The 20,951-nt window shown below is 43.9% G+C and overlaps 1 protein-coding gene across 1 annotated transcript in view; it reads left to right on the forward strand.

Moving 5' to 3' along the window:
• LOC138304024 (protein-glutamine gamma-glutamyltransferase E-like) overlaps nt 1-20,951 on the forward strand; it is a 331,092-nt gene that overhangs the window by 265,400 nt on the left and 44,741 nt on the right. The window contains exon 9 of the mRNA XM_069243676.1: nt 9,778-10,020. Within this exon, the coding sequence (XP_069099777.1) occupies nt 9,778-10,020 (243 nt within the window). The remainder of the gene's footprint in view (nt 1-9,777; nt 10,021-20,951) is intronic.

The following is a 20,951-nucleotide window of genomic DNA, read 5'->3' on the forward strand; positions in this document are numbered from 1 at the left end:
CTGTTGGGCTTATTTAATTCACCTATATGCCCCTTGTATAGTTGTATCTCATGTACCCAGGGCCTGTAAATTAAATGCTACTAGTGGGCCTGTAGCGCAGATTGCGCCCCCACAGAAGTAGCTTCCCAAACCTGTCTCGGGCCTGCCACTGCAGGGCCTGCATGTGCAGTGTACTGCTACATTGACCTGGCATCTAAAGTTACTTGCCAAGCCTGGCTGTCAGAGTCATCAGATCCTCGGGGTCTGCGCATGTTCCCAACACGTCCACCACTGAACTGCTCCAAGACTCTGATAGATTAATCACATAGGCTGAGAGAGTTCAAGGGGGGAAGAGGGGATTAGGAAGGGGACAGCTGGGAAGGAGACCTGTGGGAAGCAAAAGATTAAACAACACAACATCAGATTCAAAACCACATTTAGATCCATAAAAACTCTCTGCTGAATCTAGGGTTCAATATTACTTGGAACATAAAATAAAACTCTATTGAGTCCAGAGTTCTATTACACTCGGAACATGAAATAACACTCTGTTGAGCCTAGAGTTCAGTGATACGTGAAACATGAAATAACTCTCTGTAGAGTCTAGAGTTCAGTGATACTCGGAACATGAAATAACACTCTATGGAGTCCAGAGTTCTATGACACCTGGAACATGAAATAACACTCTGTTGAGTCTAGAGTTCAGTGATACTTGAAACATGAAATAACACTCTGCTGAGTATAGAGTCAGTGATACTTGAAACATGAAATAACACTCTGTTGAGTCTAGAGTTCAGTGAAACTCGGAACATGAAATAACACTCTGTTGAGTCTAGAGTTCTGTGATACTTGAAACATGAAATAATATCTAAAACTAAGGAAACATGAATGGCCTAGAACTAGACTCTAATTAGGCCTTACTAAATCTGGGTACCTGGAAAAGAATCAAAAATGGTTAGTACGATGTTTCAAATGGAATTTTCATGAATTGAAAACATACTGTTCTAGGAATACAAGAACCTTCCAGAACAATGTCCCAGAACAAACACGGCCTCATTACATGCAGATAAAGGCTATCCAAGCATTCCTTGGAAAATAATAGGAATTGTACTAAAGACCTTACATGCACATAGAATATAACATCCAGAATTCTAGCACTTTAGATCTTTAGAATGCAAGAACACAAATTGCGCACATCGCGGCTTTCCACAAGAGTTTTGTAAATGTCATGAAATAGTTGCATACAATGAATAACATGAATTAAGCACAGGAAAAGGAATCACGAGTCTTGCCGATTCGAAGGCCACCATGTGAATGCCATGAAATGATAGCACGCACAATGAGTAACATGAGTTAAGCACAGGAAACAAATTGCGCGTCTTGCTGATTTGAATTGAACCTTGTAAATGCCAGAAAATGGTTGTGCGCAATGAATATCTAGATTTGTACGTGAGTAAAGAATCGCGCGTCTTGCTGATTCGAATGCAACCTTGTAAATGTCAGAAAATGGTTGCACACAATGAATATTTTGATTTGTACACGAGTAAAGAATTGCACGTCTTGCCGACTCGAATGCAACCTTGGAAATGTCAGAAAATGGCTGCACACAATGAATATCTAGATTAGTACACGAGTAAAGAATCGCACGTCTTATTGATTCGAAAGCAACCTTGTAAATGTCAGAAAATGGTTGCGCACAATGAATATCTAGATTGTACACGAGTAAAGAATTGCGCGTCTTGCAGATTCGAAAGCAACCCTGTAAATGATAGAAAATGGTTGCGCACAATGAATAACATGAATTACACACAAGAAATTAATCACCCGTCTTGCCGATTCGAATGCCAGCAGGTAAATGCCATTAAATGTCAAGCACACTTTCACACGCACAAGAGTAAAATGGATTTATCATACTAATTAGGCCCAAGAACTCGAAATCCTTTGAGAACGGATTTGGGGGCCAAGCCCGACCTCCGTCTTACCCTGATCAAGAATCACCCAGCCAAGTGAAAGGGCGAGGCCTGGAAGAGCAAAGTAGTCCACCAGAACAGGAGCTCAGGAAGTTGCTGCTGCTCTGCACCGGGACCTCTGAATAGTGAGCACGTGGAGCTGGGCTGGCTCCCTTGTATGGAGTCTTGGCCCAGCCCACAAACCACACCCAGGCATGCTGCAGAGGAAGTTTCTAGAAGGCCCTGACACACTCTGAAAGCCTGCAGCAATACATTGCAAATGAACAGTATTTACAAGCACCTTGAATATAAGTCCTCAGGATTAAACTCTGCAATGCAAAAGGTTAAACAACAGCATATCAACATAATGCATGAATTACGTCATCTCATAAGTGCTGGGTTTTTGCATTTCAGTCGCCCGTAGACCGCGCACTGCCCAGATGTTGACACTGGCTCTCCCCTTTCACTACCTATAGGTCACCGCTAAGGTAGGTTCTAGGTAGCCCTATGGGCAGGGTGCTGTGTACACAAAAGGAGGACATGTGCCTTCATTGTGTGTCATGTCCTGTTAGTGACAAACAGCCTGTTTTGTTTCTCACTGCTGTGAGTGCTGCTCTTCTCATAGGTTTGCATTGGGAATTCTCTTATATCTGTCCAAGTGGTAATTTCTGATCTGTGAAGTGAGGCATGGACATGTTTGGAATGGTGATGAGAAATCCTGAGTAATGATGTGTGTGGATTTTTCATAACTTGTGTGGAAATGCCACTTTTAGAAAGTTGTGCTTTGCAGCCCGACTCCAATCCACGTCAAGGGTAGAGTGACAGCTGGCCTTTGTGCATACTTTCCAGACAGCCATCAGAAGTGGATGGTGGAGGTGTAACAGGGTTGCATCTGCATACTGAATTGTCATCCTGGGCTGGGAGAGAGAGAGAGAGGTGGGGTGCACTTACCTTTGTGTAGGCTGTGTCTTGTCCTCACACAAAAGGCTTATTTACCCTCTACTGATGGCTGGAGCCAGAGCTGGGGTTGAAAGGCGATGTTTTAGGCTTCCGAGGCTCTTTTGAAGTTCCCCCACTATCAAAGGCATTTTGAGTAGGCAAGTAGAGGGGCTGTGACCCCATGTTTTTGGACACTGCATGGACTTGTTACCAGATGCTGCTGGTTCTGCACACTGCCAAAAGGAGCTGTTATTCTGCTACGAGGAACTGCCATTAGTGCTGACCTGCTTATTGTGCTGACCTGTGACCTGCTGTTTCACAAGAAGGACTACCACTTCACCCCAAGGACCCTGATGTGCTGGCCTCCTGCTGGTACCTTGTTTAAGTGTGCCCCCCCCCAGGTGATCTCCCAGGAGCCAGCATAGGATTTCCCTGATAAAAATACTGCCCCTGACCCAAACGTTATAACACCCTGTGAGCACTACAATATTATTTAGTGGAGGGTGGGCTGAGAGCTACATTCCTGTGATCAGGAGGAAGCCTCCATGGTTAGGAGCTGCCTGGATTGACCAGTGCATTATCCGGCAGCCTGAAACTTCAGGAGTGAGCGCTCCAGTTTTTCCTGTTGGCCCCAGTACCCCGAGTGCTGTGCTGTTTCCCCCCATCCAAGAGGGCCGGGGAGAAGGAGGAGTGTGGTCAGGACCGCTGGCATTTTCAATGTGGTGCGTATGAAGCACACACTCTCTAGTGCCTTGTGGGAACAAGCAAGCACCCACTCCTGATATTGGAGTTTTGAGGCTGGCTGCACTCCACCAGGGCCTGGGAGATAGGAAGGCACGAGGCAGGCAATGAGCTGTTGATACTGTGCTGCACGTTGCAGCCCCTGGGAGTAAGGAGTCCTGACGGAGAGAGCTGTGGGCATGTCTTCTCTTTGTGGCAATCTGGAGCCCGAGGAGAGCAGCTGAAAGGCCGTGTAAGGAATTTGGTAAGATGACCTCAACAGAGGTTCCATGATTCTCCAGTAGCTGGGCCCCCTTGTGGGGATGAAGGCAGCAGTCCAAGAAGCCATGGAGGGCTCCAGATGTGCGACTGGTTCAAGGTGACTTGGGAGGTTGGCAGCCGCACCGGCGGACACTGGCTGCTGTCTGTTGTTCTTCCACCCATGGGGGGGGAACCCAGCGAGGTCGTCCTGCTGATGTAGGTGGTGTGTGGGCCCTCCCCCATATTTGTGCATACCTTTGGGGGGCACCCATGAACCAGTTGGCAGATCGGGAAGGGATGTTCGACAGAGGTCATGGTCTTGCTGGTTCTGGCTTTGTTGCCATATTCACCCTAGTAAGAGTGCAGTGGTGTCTGCTGCCTACATTGTGGATTTCTATTTGTACAGAATCAAATGGAATAGTGGCGCAGGAGCGCTAAGTCTCATGGTGAGGCTGTTAATAGCAATATGTATATGGTGATGTTATGGGGACCATTTAGGTTCTGCACCCAACCACTGCATTTTATACCCTCAGGGATTACTTTAATGTATTGTTCCATGGCTTGCCAGGATGAACACATAGTATATAGTGTGATGGTATAACCTGCTAAGTGATGGTGTTTTCATGACATGTGCAACATAGGACCCTTTTCTGTTATTGCACTATATGGTGGTTTGACAATTGCCTATTTGGTGAAGTAATTATCAGTCCATGGTTTATATGTAATAAGGTTTTTGTTTATATAACATTGTGTGGAGCCTCTTTTGTAGTGTTTTTATTTTGATTCACTGGAGTCTGTATGTTGTGCCCATTCTTTACACATTGCCTCTGGGATAAGCCTGACCGCTCTGGCCAACCACCAAGGGGGTGTGCAGGGGTTATCTTGGATGGGTAGCTCTCTTACCATGACTAGAGTAGTGGGTTCTGCCTGGTTTAGGTGCATAACCTAGCCAACCAGAACCACCATTTTTGACAACCATCCATCCATCCAAATGTCCTTATTATGACTTTTCATCAAAACACACAACCATTCATCCATTAATAGAAAATGTATAGTGTTCAAGTTTGTGCACCACTCAACAATGTTATTATCAACAGCATCATTACCATCACAGAGGTACTGTTTTTATGATGTGATTTATTTTATGCAGTTTGCGTGACATGAGTAGGTGCCTTTAGACACCTGTAATGCGTTGGTCTGGAACAGCATTAAACAGAACCAGCAAAATTCACCTGAATATTAGGTGAGGTCAGAGAATGTGAAATAACAGCTTCTATCAAGTGTATTAAAAATGGTAAACTATTTTGTATGCTAAGTCCATAAAATATGCATTGGCAATTTGGAGGCCATTAGAAACTTTGATAAGCCCATGTTCTGTGGCGGAACCAGGACAAAAATAGATCTGGAGGCTAATAAACAACAGGGATGTCAAGGTGCAGAAGAGCGCATCTGTACATATGGGCAGTAAGTGTGGTGGATCCTGCAATGGATCAGCACTCGCAATAATAAAAAAACAGACACTGATACAGGTCCCTACCAGGCCTTATATTAATGTCCCTATCTTTAGAACTGAAAACAATAATCTTTCTCGATAATGATTGGAAGAACCCTTAAGGTATTCCAAGTCGGTGCTGCTGTTCCTATTTGCGTTTTACTTCCTGTTGCATGGTATATGTGTCCTTACTCCTTAACAGTACTTTCTTTTCCAACATATCAGGCCCACCAAGCATCTGTCTGAATCTAGGATGTGAATGGATGTCCATGATGGGGCACAACTGTGCACTTTAGAAATGAGGCTACAAACAGCACAAGCTTCTCACAGTCAGGGCCAGAAAGGGAACTCAAAGCAGCCTGACAAAACATATACAGTCAGCCCTCATTTACACTGTGAGTCCTCACTTCACATAGACTAATCAAATATATGCAGATAATTTCTCTAAATCCTGCTATTCTAAATCCAAGCAGCATGATTATTATTTACAATTGCTCAACCAGAATAACCAACAAATCAACATGTAAGCACATTGCGTATAGTTGCAATGCTTTCTAGAGGCTTGCATAACTAGTTGTTCCAATCCAGATTGTTACTTGGCATTCTGGGGCTCGAAGTATGGTTTTTTTAAAGGGTTAACATGGCTACAGGTTCCAGAATTAAGAGGCTCATGGAGTATCAAATCCAGCGGCGGCTGTTGCAGATCTCAAGGGAAGGGGTAGCTGGGGAGGGGGGCTAGGAATGGGAGAAATAAAATAATAATAAAAGAAAACTTACCTGTGTCGCTGCTGCCGGCCGCCTCATTCCTCCTCCATCACACTGGTGTTGGTGTCCCAGCAGTCCCTGGGACACCAGCACAGGCTCTCCACGTAATCCTAGTGCTGCTTTCATGCTATATCTAGCATGAGAGCAGCATCGGGATTGGCATGAGCACTTGGTCAGCCGCTCAGACAGTGCACTGGAGTCTGTGCACTTCTGCATCCCGGTTGTGTTGGAGAAACCTGAGGGCGCATGTCAGTTTGGCTGGCCTAAGACAGCCAGCCAAACTGACATGTGCACTTAGTCCACTCCACTCCTCCTCACTCCTCCCATGGCCCAGCCCTGACCCTCCCTGCACGTGCTGCTTGAGCCAGGGCTGAAAGATATACTGTTTTATTTTTCGGCTGCTGGCTGTCAGCCAGTGAGGCAACACTCCTTTGCCAATGGGGAGGAGCCATTCCTGATTAAAATCTCTTCTTAGCAGAAGGAGCACCAGCTAAATAAGAGCACTTCTTGTCTAAAGTCTGTCCTTTCCAATCGAAGCAAAATGTGCACCAGGGAGGACCGCTCCACGAAAATTTCCCCAGGACATAAGAATAAAACGGTAATAAACTTTGTTTATTACCATTTTATTTTTCAGCACCCCATCCTGAACTAAGTGGGCAATTGAGTGGCAGCAGGGAGTTGTGCACTTGTGTACAGTGCGAATGTCCCTTTGGCTTGCTGTCTTGAGACGGCCAGCCTGACATGCGCACTTTAAATATCTCTAACCCACAGGAGCGGCTCAAGGTGCTTTGTAGGAATGGGGTTGTGCGCAGGGAGGGGGGATTTTTTTTTTTTTAAATGTACCTTCATTGTCACCGCCCCCACTGTGCTGCTCCTTGGCTGCAGCTGCAGGCATAGGCTCCCAGCCTGCCCTGCAACCAATCTGAATGCTGCTTTCATGCTGCTGGCAGCATGACAGCAGCATTCAGATTGGCCAGAGCGCCTAGCCAGGGCGCTCCCAGGCAGACTGGCAGTCTCTGCTTGCTGTCTCCAACCCTGGAACGCAGTGCCGGGTTGGAAAGAGCCTAGTGCGCATGTGTGTTTGGCTGGCCCGAGACGGCCAGCCAAACATACATGCACATTGAGAGCAAGTGCTGAGCACTCCCGCTCCGTCCCTGTCATAGCCTATGGCCCGCCCCTTTTACTACAAAATGATAATAAATGTAGTTTAGGTCAGCTAGGTTAGCGAAGGCACAGGCCTCCAGTGCTCTGGTTACCAGCATGAAAGCAGTGCCAGGATTGGCTAGTGCAGTTTCCTGGTTCTCGTCGCATGTTGGGCCCAAGAGGGCACGAGCGACATGGAGAGGAGGACGTCCATCTAAAGTTAAGAGCATTTTTTTTATTTTATCATTATTGTACCCCTCATTCTGCCCCGCCCCACTGTATGCAAGGGCCAGCTGCCGCTGCTGTTTATGTTGCCCTCGATGCTCACACATGCCGGAGAGGTAAACAAAGCTGCCTGCACCTTAAAAGACGTACATAAGAGAAATGAGCCTCTCAAAAAATAAAGGTAACTGCTCTTCAAAACAATATAATACCTGCTGCTTCTCTTAAGAAAAGTAATCACACATACTGTGGGCCCCGCACAAAGTGCCACTGGTGCTGCCATTGCAAGAACCGTGAGGACGAGATGTAAGTACACATGCATTCTACCTCAAGTGTCTGTCTCCGTAGCCAAGCACAATGACATTAATAGCATGCTGTGGGAGTGCACGACTTGGGCAGCTTTAACTTCCACGCATTCGCTTGTCCCACCTCTTTTCTGGTGTCTCCTGTGCTCGCTCCGTTAAAATGGACAAATGCAAGATATCTGTTGTTGGTGCGCAAGTGCAGACGTGCGCATGATGTGCGCATTCACTCTAAAAGCAGCTCTAAAAAAACCAAATGGGCAGCACTGGAAGTCGCTGCAGGACTTTGCTACGGCACCACCACTTATTGACAGTGAAATCGGCCTCCTGGGTGCAAAACCAGCCTCCAGGGTTCCATTCTTCAGGGGGTTGGCCCACTTACGTGGCTGGCAAGTCCGGTCATGCTTAAAGTCCCTGTCGGTGGACTATGAAGTATTTCATACTACATGCTCATCAAATGCTTGGTCTCTTTGCAGAGTACACAACCATGTCTTAACCAATATAGCCACATATGTGCCAAATGGAAAATGTGGGAAGCAGATTTACAGCTGTTGATATACTGGTAAAGCCAAAACAAAATGAAAATAAGTGTTTCTAGCAATGACCAGGAAAGAGATAAATTGTGAGACTTGCCGATGGAGGAACTTCAGAAAGACAGATATGAGTAGCAAAAAGAACATAATTACCTAAAGTGCCTGGATAGATTGAAGAAAAAAGCGATATAAGGAGGCGAACAGGTGTGAATGAGATAGTTGGAAAAACACTACCCCTTCAGCAGACCTTTCAAATGTGTAATTCTCAAATTAATATTTTTAGAATGTGTGAATCATTTATGTTTTTGCAGTTGAGACATTTTATGTTTAGTTATTCACATATGTATCATTGATGTTACTCATTAACCAACATTAAATACACATTATTCAAATTGGTATTAAAAATCATTGACCAAGCCATTGTGTCTGGATTGTTTTAGGTATTTGTGTTCATTGTTGTGTGATCTGTTTAGAATACAGTAACAGAAAATACACATAGTTGCACCAACACATTGGTCAGATGGCATACAATATTAAGCATAGATCACATTTTTGGTAACAACCTTAATTACATTTTGCAAAGGTTTCCTAGATGTTCTTGTTTGACCACACCTCTTCGTGAAAGTCTCTACCTTTTCATATCGTGTACTATATATTCCTTAGGTTTTAGTGTAGCGATGTTAGGAATATGGAGACAAGACTGAGAACTGGAAAACGAATTAATTGTAATTTCAGAGTGCATTACACCAGATGACAAAAGAAGATGAGGTGCAACGTATATTTCAAAGTGTTTAGGATTAGGAATTGGAATTGTCTACCTGTTTAATGTTTGGTGGAAGAGTCTTATTTGAAACTGTAACAAATAAAAAATGTCAATCATGCTCTTGGCTTAGTAAAGTTGAGATAGTGCTTCAGAGATTTGAGTACCACCTTCAAAACATTTCCACACTTGGGCACATTGCATACTGGCTTGACCCAAGTTGTTAAGTGCATCAGATCTCAAGGATCAACAAGGCTATATATTCAGTGTCTTTTAGACAAGGCCCACCGAGCACAATCTCCAATATTACCAATGTGCAAAAAAGCGCCTTAGTTTCTTTTCCAAGCATGACTTGAGCCTAGAGTGGTATGATTCCCCTTGCAAAACGCGTAGACATCCATACAACACTTTGCTTTATAGGAGACGTCACATTTTTTATACAGCTTAGATGAAAAGCATCACTCTAAAGTAGTTCCAGTATATTAAGAAGGATCAAAAAAACACGATAAATGAACTTTTTTTCAATATGATAGCAGTTTCTTCGCATAGTCTTGCCCAATTTCCCTACCTCGCACACAACTATATTAAAGATCCTCTTTCTTTTAGTGTGTTGGCAACTGACATGAGTAGTTTATGAGTCTAATTTCACTTCCCTTCTTTTATGGATCGAAAAAAAGAAGCAGCATTGCTCTGACTTGTCTTTCTGCTGTAGGCATATATCGCTGTGGCCCCACCTCAGTCCACGCCATCAAAGAAGGAGATGTCGACCTAGATTATGATACGCCCTTCATGTTTGCAGCAGTAAACGCGGATGTCTCCATTTGGATCGTGTACAGTGATGGAACTAAGAAGAAGGTCAACAATAATACCAGTAAAGTTGGTAACATGATCACCACCAAGTCCATTGGTGGCTCTGGACCCGTAGACATAAAAAGCAGTTATAAATATCCAGAAGGTAAGATCTTTTTATATGGTTTCGTTTGTGCTTTCCACAGTTCATGAAACATCTTCACACTTTTGCGATAGTAGTGACTAATGACAAGTACTGAAAGTAACATCGTACAGCGTATTGCACATAATGAGCATCATTACACTCAAGTGATTAGGAAACTTGTTCAAAAGGGCACACCAATGAAAAGAGAACATGGTGAAGGATGGGAGCTTTGAGGAGATGAAGAAAATACATGAATTCCTCAACATCAAAGGCAGTTGTTTTACTAATGCAGTGCACTTGTTACCACCTTATTTTATTCCTCAACAAGCACCCTCCCTGAGGTTCGACTGCCATCAGACCTCTAACCACATAAAATTATAAAACTCTAGACAGGGAGGGCAATATGTTTCAAAGTAAATTATCAAAATTGGAAATAAATACACTTAAGAACCCAACACGGGATGTCACGAGTCATTCTGTAAAGCAGTTTGCAATATAATAAAATGTAAAAACACAGGAACTCCTCAGCTTCTTTATTCACACAACTTTACTATTCTCCAAACTATGAGAACAATACATAATAGGTTGATGAGGAGACTTCGAGATACAAGGAAAGGCTTCCTTGAACCATTTTGTCCTTGATGTCTACTGTGTCTAGGATTACAGGTGAAACAGCATTTTCTAGTTCAGACGTTAGGACACTTTAGGTTTCTAATACCAAGTTGGTTTGATTGAGCCAAAATAGTGTAGGAAGTTTCTTAAGGTGACTCAGGAGTGGTACAGCTGTTTTTTACCTTCTGACTTTAAGGGAGATGGACAGAGTTTTTTTGTTTGGCAACACAGTAAGGAATGACAAATATCCCGCTTTAAATCGCCAGAGTTTGATGTGTGTTACCTCATCCTTCCCTTTTAAGTCTCTTTCCATCCTCCGGCTACAATTGCCTATTTACTTCTAGCTTTATTCTTTCAGTTTCTCTTTTCGCTTTATTTGATATCCTTTTCCCGTTTTTCATCTATTATATCGTCTTCCTTAATTCTTTTCTACACCACCCCACCTGGCTGATAATAGTTTCACGCACCCTCTTCTTATTGGGCCTTGTCTTTTCATATATGAGCATCCTTAAGTAGCTTCTCGTTATCTTTCATCTGTGTACATAGTAGGGATCAGTCATTTCCAAGTACCAAACTAATATCTTCAGTGATCGGTATACATGTGAGTCAAGAATCTCAGTTCTGCAGCTTGCCCCAAGCTGGGCTTCATAGCTTAGTATACATAATAATATCGTAGGTAACCTTTATCTTCTATTACCAATTCATTTCCTGTCCCATTAGCCCTGTACACCACACACATTCACTCACACACACACAAAACAAAGATACCCCAAATAAACAAACCCAAATATGTTTATTTCACAGCAACAGTAATAACGGCTACACCTAGCTAACTTTCCACAGAGTATGGTTTGGCTCAGACTTTGATTGGTCTAGAAGGAGAGAACTGTGTTGGGTTTAACAGTTGCTAAAGCTGTGTAAAGGCATGGGTACAGCAAAGGAGCATAAAGACCTTGTTGCAAATATGATTGTTTTTGTTTGTACTTTGTTTTATGTTCAAGCCATAGTGCTGGTGAGGGTGATTAATGAATGCTTCATCATAGTTTATTTATTTCAGCTAGAAAATGTATCTAAACATCCCTGTGTGTCAAAATAGGAGTGTGAGAAAATATGTTGTTGGTTGACTGGGGTGTGACGCCTGGTCAAGCAGCAACCGCCATCCTTGTTAGGGTGAGACAGAAGCCAACCCTAAATTAACATGTGCTCACCCCTTTGGTAGCTTGGCCCTGATAGTCTGTCTTAACTAAGAGGCAGTATGCAAAGTAGTTGTGCAACACTTCAAACAGTAATAAAGTGAAAACACCACACAAAAATTATTCCTCACCTAGACAGAACAATAGGCCTTTCTTTGAAAAACATACCAAGACCAAAATGACAAAAAAACACTTACTAGAACTGGAGAAATGCATGATATAAAGATTTTAGTGACAATAGTGCCAAAAAGCACAAAGCCCAAACTGTGGCTATCTGATCGCCTTGGACCGGGACAAAGTCACAAGTTCAGGCTGGCTACAATGGAGCAATGGCCAGCTGTAGGGTCAGGCCCACTAAACAAAGTACCTTAAATTCTGGTTTGGGAGCATTGTGAGGATCAGCTTCAAAAATGCATCGTGCGGCGGAAGCAAAGTGTTGATTCCAAGATGCATCATCGTCAAGGATCCTGTTGACAGGGCTTGTAATGTGAAGTCCAGTGTCAAACATATGACATTCAGTTGGGGCGATACATCGGTTCTGAGGAGCTGCACGGCTGTGATGCGTTATCTGATGTCATCATCAAGGCGGGATGCAAGCGCCTGTACCGAGGATGCAAAGCGCAGTGGCAGTTACAATGGGCTGCAGCAGTGATTGGGTCTTTGCAACGGTTAAATCCATGCAACAGGGGAGATGTATCACTTCTGTTCGTGGTTGCACCGCACAGCAGAGATGTGTCAGTTCTGCTGGATACACAGAGGTTGGCAGTGCACCTTAAATCCACTTCATACGAGTCAATGCCTGGGTTAGCACCACTTGTCAGGGTAGACTCACAGAAGACAGAGTCCAAGTGCAGGTGAAAGGTTGTGGGAATCCTATTGTGCCCCAGAGGCCTCTGATCAGGAGGTCAGACAACTAGAATTTGGAGTCACTCTGGGTTTTGGGATGCAATTCCAATCCTTCTGAACCAGGCAAGAGGGAGGCAGATCAGCACAGCACAGCAGCATTTTCTTCAGAGCAGCAGTTCAGCAGATTGGCAATCCTTGTAGCAGCAGAGGAGTCCTTCTCCCTTGCAGAGTATCCATAGGTCCAGAAGTAAGCTGAAGTGGCAGTGTCTGAGGTCCAGTATTTATATATGCAGTTATGCCTTTGAGGTGGGGAGAAGCTTCTAGATGCATACCTTTAAAGTGCACAGGTTCCCTGCCTTCCTGGCCCTGGCTTCAGACTAACTACATAGGGTACACAGCTCTTTGTGTGGAGACAGAACACAGCCTATTCAAATGTAAGTGGGCTGGGCCCAGCTCTTCCCTCCTATCCTGCCATTGACACACCTAGGCCTATATTTATACTTTTTTAGCGCCGCATTTGCGCTGCTTTTTAACACAAAAGCGGCTCAAATTTACAAAATACAATTGTATTTTGTAAGTTTGCGCCACTTTTGCGTCAAAAAATGGCACAATTGCGGTGCTAAAAAAGTATAAATAGAGGCCCTAATCTCCTCATTGTGGTGGCTGTCTAGGAGGAATACGCAAACCCAACTGTCAGCTACACCCAGTCATGTGACCTGGATGCAGGCATCAAATGGCTAAAGCAAGAAAATTCCAACTTTCTAAAAGTGCCATTTTCTGTAATTAAAAATCAGATTTCATCGTATGCTAGGACTTTTAATTCAAATTCCGGAAACACCAAACATGAACTAGTTAACTATTCCCTGTTGGAATAAAGTAACTCAAATGTTAGCCTATGGGAGAGGTAGGTCATGTAGTCATGAAAAACGAATTTAAGTGTTTTTCACTACCAGGACATGTAAAATTTCAAAGTAAATGTCCTATTTTTTATAACATGTTGCACTCTTCCCCTTGTGCTGGTCTGGGGCTTTCCCTAGGAGTGACATATGTACTGAAAGGAAGGTTTGAGCCTAGCCAAAGGTTTATTTGGCAAGGGCAAAATGACAACTTAAATCTGCATGCACACAGGCTGCAGTGGCAGGCCTGAGACATGTTTAAAATGATATTTAAGTGGGTGGCAAAACCAGTGCTGCAGCCCTGCTACTAGCATTTAATCTACACACCCTGACCCCAGGTAGTGCCACTTTATCAGGAATTTACAAGTGAATTAACTATCCCAACTGGATACAAGCCAATCTAGTATGCTTTAAAGAACGATCACAAGTACTTTATCACTGGTTACCAGTGATGAAGTATGCAGAATCTTTAGGTCAGCAAAAACAAAGTCAGCAAAAAAAGGAGGTCTGAAGGCTGAAGTTAGAGGTAAACCAAGCCAAAGATGCAAGGTCTCACAAAGTGAATATCTTCTTAGATTTCATAAAGCTGATGCATCACTATCAGACACACGTTGGATGGGTGGATAGGCCTTTCCTGATTATTTTAAATTACCATGATGCTGCCTCACTGAAATATTCTACTTCTATCATTGATGAAATTAAAATCTAATGGCATTTGATGGTGTAGAGGAGACGAATCTGAAGGTAGGCTGGATGGACTCTTGTCTGTCCCATACAAGACACTTTGGGGGTCATTATGACCCTGGCGGAAGGCGGAGAAGTGGCGGTAAGACCGCCAACATGCTGGCAGTCTTACTTTGTGGAATTATGACCATGGCGGTTACCACCATGGTCATCCGCCAGTTCTCCGTTCCGCCCGCTAGGGCGAGACGACCGCCGGGCTGGAGACCTGGGTCTCCAGCCCGACGGCCGTCACTATACCGCCGGCGATATTTGCACACGGCTGACCACCATGGATTTCATGCGGTTTGAAACCGCCATGAAATCCATGGCGGTAAGCACTATCAGTGCCAGGGAATTCCTTCCCTGGCACTGACAGGGGTCTCCCCCACCCCCCACCCCGACTCCCTCCCCTACACCCCCCACCACCCCTGCCACCCCCCAAAGGTGGCAGGTCCACCCTCCCCACCTCGACCCCCAACATCACTCACTCACACACGACACGCACACAGGCACCACCAACACACATACACGCACACACACCGACATACATGCCACCATCCACACACACAGTCAGACACGCACACCCACATTCAAACATACACGCACACATCCATACAGACATACCCACAGACATACATGCACTCATTCCCATACTCACGACACCCCCGCAAGCATACAGGCACTCAGACATCCCCACTACATACACACACGCACACCCCATGCACGCACACAACACCCCCCAAGCCCCCTCCCCTCAAGGACGATCGACTTACCTGGTCCGTTGATCCTCCGGGAGGGGACGGGAGTCATGGGGGCTGCTCCGCCGACACCACACCGGCAACAGAACACTGCCACGCCGAATCACAGGACGTGATTCGGTGGGCGGTGTTCTGTTGGCGTGGCGGTGGAGGTGGAGCAACCTCCACTTCCCCTCCGCCCGTCAGTATGGCTGTTGGCGGCTCTCCGTCCGAGAAAGGATGGAGAGCTGTCAATAGTCATAATAAGCCGAGCGGCAAACCGCCACCACTGGGGGTCTTCTGCACGGCAGTCCCTGGCAGTCTTCACAAAAGACCGCCAAGGTCAAAATGACCCCCTTTATGTAATTCCATTTTTTTTCTATTTTAGAAAGTGGCTACCTGTTCTATTTGAGAACAGTTAGAGATTCAAACCCAAAAAATATATACGTTTAATAGATGCATAATCTATTTTTACCATGAGAGATTTCACAAAATGTATGTATCAGTGGGAAACAGCTGTAGCCAATGTAAGAGGGTGGTGGTGAGTTCCAAGCACATAATTTGGGAATACCACAGTCTCTTCAATTAATGGAATAGTATGTTTAAAAAGCAAGTTGAAGAAATAAATTAGCGACGGCAGTAGTATCCCAGGAATCTCTGAATGAGTAAATCATTGAAAACAGAGGTAGCCAGCAAACCTTGAAATGAATAAACTAGGGAAGAATGAAGAAGCCCAAGATGCCTTGAAATGAGGAAAGTGGCAAATATATATGTAGCCCGAAAGCCTAAAAATTGCCATATTTGTGAAGAGAGAAATAGCCTCAGAAGCCTCAAAGTATGGAGAGCATGGATGTAGATGCAAAAGACCTAGGAATTATTTTTGTTTGCTCTGTGGTGCAAAGGCACAAATCTTCAAAAAGAGGAGGCAGTATCTAAATAGAAACATATAGATGCAACTTTTTGTAAGCTGTAAGAGGCCATTTAAAGATATACCAAGACCAAAGAGAGGACTGATGCATCAAGGTATTGTTGTAGAAGTGTCGTGTATGGAAGGACAGTGCTTGCACATTTGAAATCATTCACATTTTCAGGAGTTATTAATTTATTAAGCATATCAAATTAAGGAATAGCTAAATGAAAAAAGTTGTGTGATAATGCAGCATCCATTTCAATTTTGATTTGTTATTAAATTGAGTGCCGTTGTGGTGCACAAACCCTTAGAAATAAAAACATTGCTTTGAAAAAGAAAGCCTTGCAACTTAATGTACAAGCGTAGGTGACACGTTTTAGTGGTGTAGGTGAGTACTAAACCGTGAAAATAGTTTGAAACCTAGGGCTGTTGTATTGAGGTGAATCTGTTGTAGTGTCAAGAGCTTGAGGAAATTATGAAAATCAGGTACATGAAACACACACACACGCATGTCTTTATTTGACCTATGCAGTTTGGGAACAATGGCCCATAATTTAATCTCGCTCAGCACACCTATCGCAACTTTAGCAATGGCTGAGAATAAAAAAAGTTCTAGTTTACGCGTCAAGAATTTTCAATTCTATTAAGGACACGGAGGCGAGGATTATGCTGACTCTTCCTTTACTGAACTTTCACAGCAGCCAACAACATATTAATAAACAAAAAAAAACATTTCCCACAAATCACATGTTCATAAGTTGCATGCACCAGTCACATAGTGTGACCTGATACCATAAGAGCTCTGAACCCCAACGTCATATCCTCTTTCTTTGTCCAACAGATAATCCTGCAACAATTGAAATGAACTTCCTCTGAATATGTCGAATCCGAAAACTTCTCTCATACTCCAGAGAATGATGAATCATTCCACTCAGGCAACGAGCCAAACCAAACATCCTACTATGAGATGGAAACAAAATCGTTTTCTCCACCGATAATTTGAAAAGAACTCAAGAATTCTTCTGTTCAGATGCTAGAAAAAACAAGAATAAATAATAATACCTCCCACTGTCATATCTTTCAACAATAAACTCTTTTAACATTTCTCTAACGAAAATATAGAGAGGGCATAAAATTGTTTAGTAAAATATACATTTGAATATAACCTCCAATATCAATAACGGGTGTGATAATCCTCGCCTCCGTATCCTTAATAGAATTGAAAATTCTTGAAGCGTAAGCTAGAAATATTTTTATTCTATGACAGGAACGGAGGCTCAGATTATGCTAGTTCAAAGCTGATTAATAACAATAGAGGCAACATCAACGACAGGTTTAAAATAAAACTTACGAAAAGTACACTCAGAAGACCAATAAGACCATAATATCTTGCAAACTAGAGCCTAAGCCAAACGATTTGGAAGCCATAGCTCCTCTCACAGAATGAGCTCCAAACTGGTCGGTATTAATACCTGCTTCACTCATTACCCAATTAACCCATCGCGAGAGAGTTTGGCGGAAGCAACTGGTTTAAAAGGTTTCTTTAAAGAAATTAATAATTGGCCATTAATGTTCTGCCTGAACTCTTCAGTGGCCGACTCATAATCTTTCAAACATTGTACTACACATAATTTTGAGTTATCCGGGTACCAAGGATAGGTTACTGACCTGCAATTAGTTTTGGTTCTGGAAAAGGTAACACCCTCAGGAGAATATACTCTTCCAGACAAATCCAAGGCCTTGACATCCGAAACCCGTTTACAGGAAATCAAACAAAGTAACATAGTCAACTTCGCTGATAACTGTTTATATGATAAAAACTTATTACTAGGCCAGGAATCTATACATTTTAATACAGCATTCACATCCCATAAAATGTTATATTTGGCCTGAGGTGGATTAGAAAAACGAATACCTCTCAATAACTTACAAACAAATGGATGTTCGCCCACTGGTTTACCATCAATAGGTTTATGTCCAGCCAAAATAGCCAATCTAAAATTATTAACCGTCCTATAGGCTAGACCTGAGGTGGCTAATTCAGCTAGAAAATTAATTATCAAATCAAAACTTGATTCCAAGGGATTGATATTCCTTCCAAAACACCAACTAGTCCATCTGCGCCAAGCAGAAGCATATCTCTTGTGGGTGCTAGAAACCCAGTCTTGTTTGATAAAGTTCTCAGCTTGTTGCGAAATGCCTGGGGTTTTCCAATTTGTCCTGAAACCATCCATGCCATCAACGTAAGATCTCTCGATGAGATCAGAGGATGTTGATGGCCCTCCGGACTCAACAATAGATCCTGGCGAGGAGGGATGAGTAACGGAGGAGCACAAGCTAACTGGAGTGCAATAGGGAACCAGGGTTGAGATCTCCAAACAGGCATCAACAGGACTAAGTCTGACTTCTGTCTCCGAACCTGAGACAGAACCCTGGGAATCAATAGAAACAGTGGGAAGGCATAGCCCCGAAAAGGGGACCAGTCCTGTAGAAATGCATCTGTCGCTGAGGCCAGAGGGTCCGGCCTCCAGCTGAAGAACCTTGGAATCATTGGTATTGAGGCGAGATGCAAAAAGATCCACCTCGCAAGGTCCCCATTCTCGCATTATCTGTTGAAAGATAATCAGATCCAACCTCCAATCGCTGGTATCCATCAGATATCTGGAGTTCCAGTCCACAACAGCGTTCTGAGCTCCCGGTGAATATTCCGCAACAATTACTAATCTGTGGCTCAAGCAATAATGCCTTGGCTATTCCCGCTAAAACTCTGGATTTCGTTCCCCCTAACTTGTTGACATATCTCACTGCTGAGATATTGCCCATCCTTAGCAGAATACAGCAATCTGTCTTGAGGGGGGATAAGCTCTTTATCGCAAACGATCCCGCTAGGAGCTCCAAACAATTGATGCGAAGAGATTGCTCTGTCAAGGACAAGCGGCCCCCAGTCACCACAGACCTGCAACGGGCTCCCCATCCCCATTGACTGGCGTCTGATTCTATCACCACCTCCGGATGGGACCCGAATATGGCCCTGCCATTCCAAGCTTCCATGTGGTGAAGCCACTACTGAATCTCTTCCCTGACCTCCGTGGACAACGGGATCAAGGCTGAGTAACTCCAACCTTGACTCAGATATTTGATTTTCGATCTTTGCAGAGCTCAATAGTGACGTGGAGCAGGGAAAATTGCCTGAATGGATGATGCTAACAGGCCCACCAATCGAGCAATTTTTCTTAAAGAAATAGTCGGACTGGATAGGATTGACCTTAATTCCCTCTTTATATTGCGAATCTTTAACGAGGGAAGAATCAACTGAGCTTGGAGAGAATCGATCTTGAAGCCCAAAAACTCTGTCACTTCAGTTGGATTCAACAATGACTTCTGCGCATTGATAAGGAAACCCAATTCCTGTAATAGATTGATTGTCCAAATCAAATGAGTCTGTAAACTTGTTGGGTCCTGGGCCATCAATAAGATGTCATCCAGATAAATAATCAAGCGAACCCCTTTGGTTCTCAAATTCTCCACTACCGGTCTCAACAACTTTGTGAAGCACCATGGTGCTGAGGATAGGCCGAATGGGAGAGCTGTTAACTCCAAACATTGAGTCTTCCTTTGGAATTGGAGGAATCTCCTGTGTGGGAGAAAAATTGGAATCAATAGGTAAGCGTCTTTTAGATCTAATCTTACCATCCAGTCTCCTTCTATTAAGATATCTCTTAGCATGTGAATCCCCTCCATCTTGAAGTGACTGTACACAATCCGAGAATTGAAGTCTTTCAAATTCAGAACCAGACGATGACCTCCCCCCTTTTTTTGTCTACAACAAAAATGGGATTGCAAAATCCAGCTGGGTGAGGGGTTGAAAAAACTCCTGCTCCTTTTCCTAATAGCTCTTGCACTTCTGCATCTATAAAACTCTGACATTCTAGGGAAAAATTCATTTGAAGAGGAGGGGTCAACTGATGAGGAGTGCTGATAAACTCCAGATTAAAACCTGATACTGCCTGAAGAACCCAAGGAGCCCCAGAAATCTTTCTCCAACTCTCCCCACACAGACCCACTCTTCCCCCAAGAATAACCTGAGAAGGGTGAATGAGCCTTACCAGCGTAGGAGGCATCCTGGATCGCTCCTTGTTGGCCTCTGTGATGTCCTCTGCGGAATCTAGGTCTACCACCTCTGGACCGAGTGGGATAGAAGGTGGCATCTGATTGATCACCTGACCAGTTACCGCGTCCTCTTGGGTAATAGATTTGGGGACTTGCAAAGGATCCCCGGCCGGACATTCGTCCACCATAACGTCCGGCCCTGACAAAAAGGCCTCGCCTAAAAACTTTTTTAAGGGACAACTGTGCTTTGTTGAGGGTGGAAAAGGTGGAACAAAATTTAGCTAATTCTTTAATAAATGAAGCTCCAAATAGGAGACCCCCAGCAGCTGGACCCGCTTCAAATGATGCTAAATCCACTAGGTTAGGATCCATGCGCATGAGAATTGATTTTCTGCGCTCAGCTGAAATAGCACAGTTGGTATTACCTAATTGGCATTACGCACGTTGAGCCCAACCCAGTAAGACATCGGTATATACTGGTATGCCTGATTCCTTTGAAACTGCCGCCAATTCCAGAATTTTTGTCAGAGGGCCTGACATGTCGAGCAGCTTATCTTGACATGAGCGCCATGATCTATCTAAACCTTTTTTAGGGTCTTCGGAATTTTTTTTAAAAAATGTAACCATAGTTGGATAAATCTCTGGAGGATCAGCTACGTTATCTAGTAAATCAGGTCTAGGGCATTCGGTCTTGAGACGAGTACGAACTTCCTTATCATAACTTTTCCTAAGGTTATCATGTATGTACTGCGCCACTTCTGCGGAAAGAAGCCAGTTAGAGGATCTAGGGTGAACAATTTCTGAGGGGTCGAAATCTAACAATTGAGAAGTGGAATGCTTCTTCGACCTCCTTACTGGGGGCTGGCGAGGTCAGGTCATCCGAATCCTGATCAGAGGAGTAACCTGAAGTGGAGGAATTATTCAA

This window comes from Pleurodeles waltl, chromosome 7 (assembly GCF_031143425.1).
Source record: "Pleurodeles waltl isolate 20211129_DDA chromosome 7, aPleWal1.hap1.20221129, whole genome shotgun sequence".
Taxonomy (NCBI): domain Eukaryota; kingdom Metazoa; phylum Chordata; class Amphibia; order Caudata; family Salamandridae; genus Pleurodeles; species Pleurodeles waltl.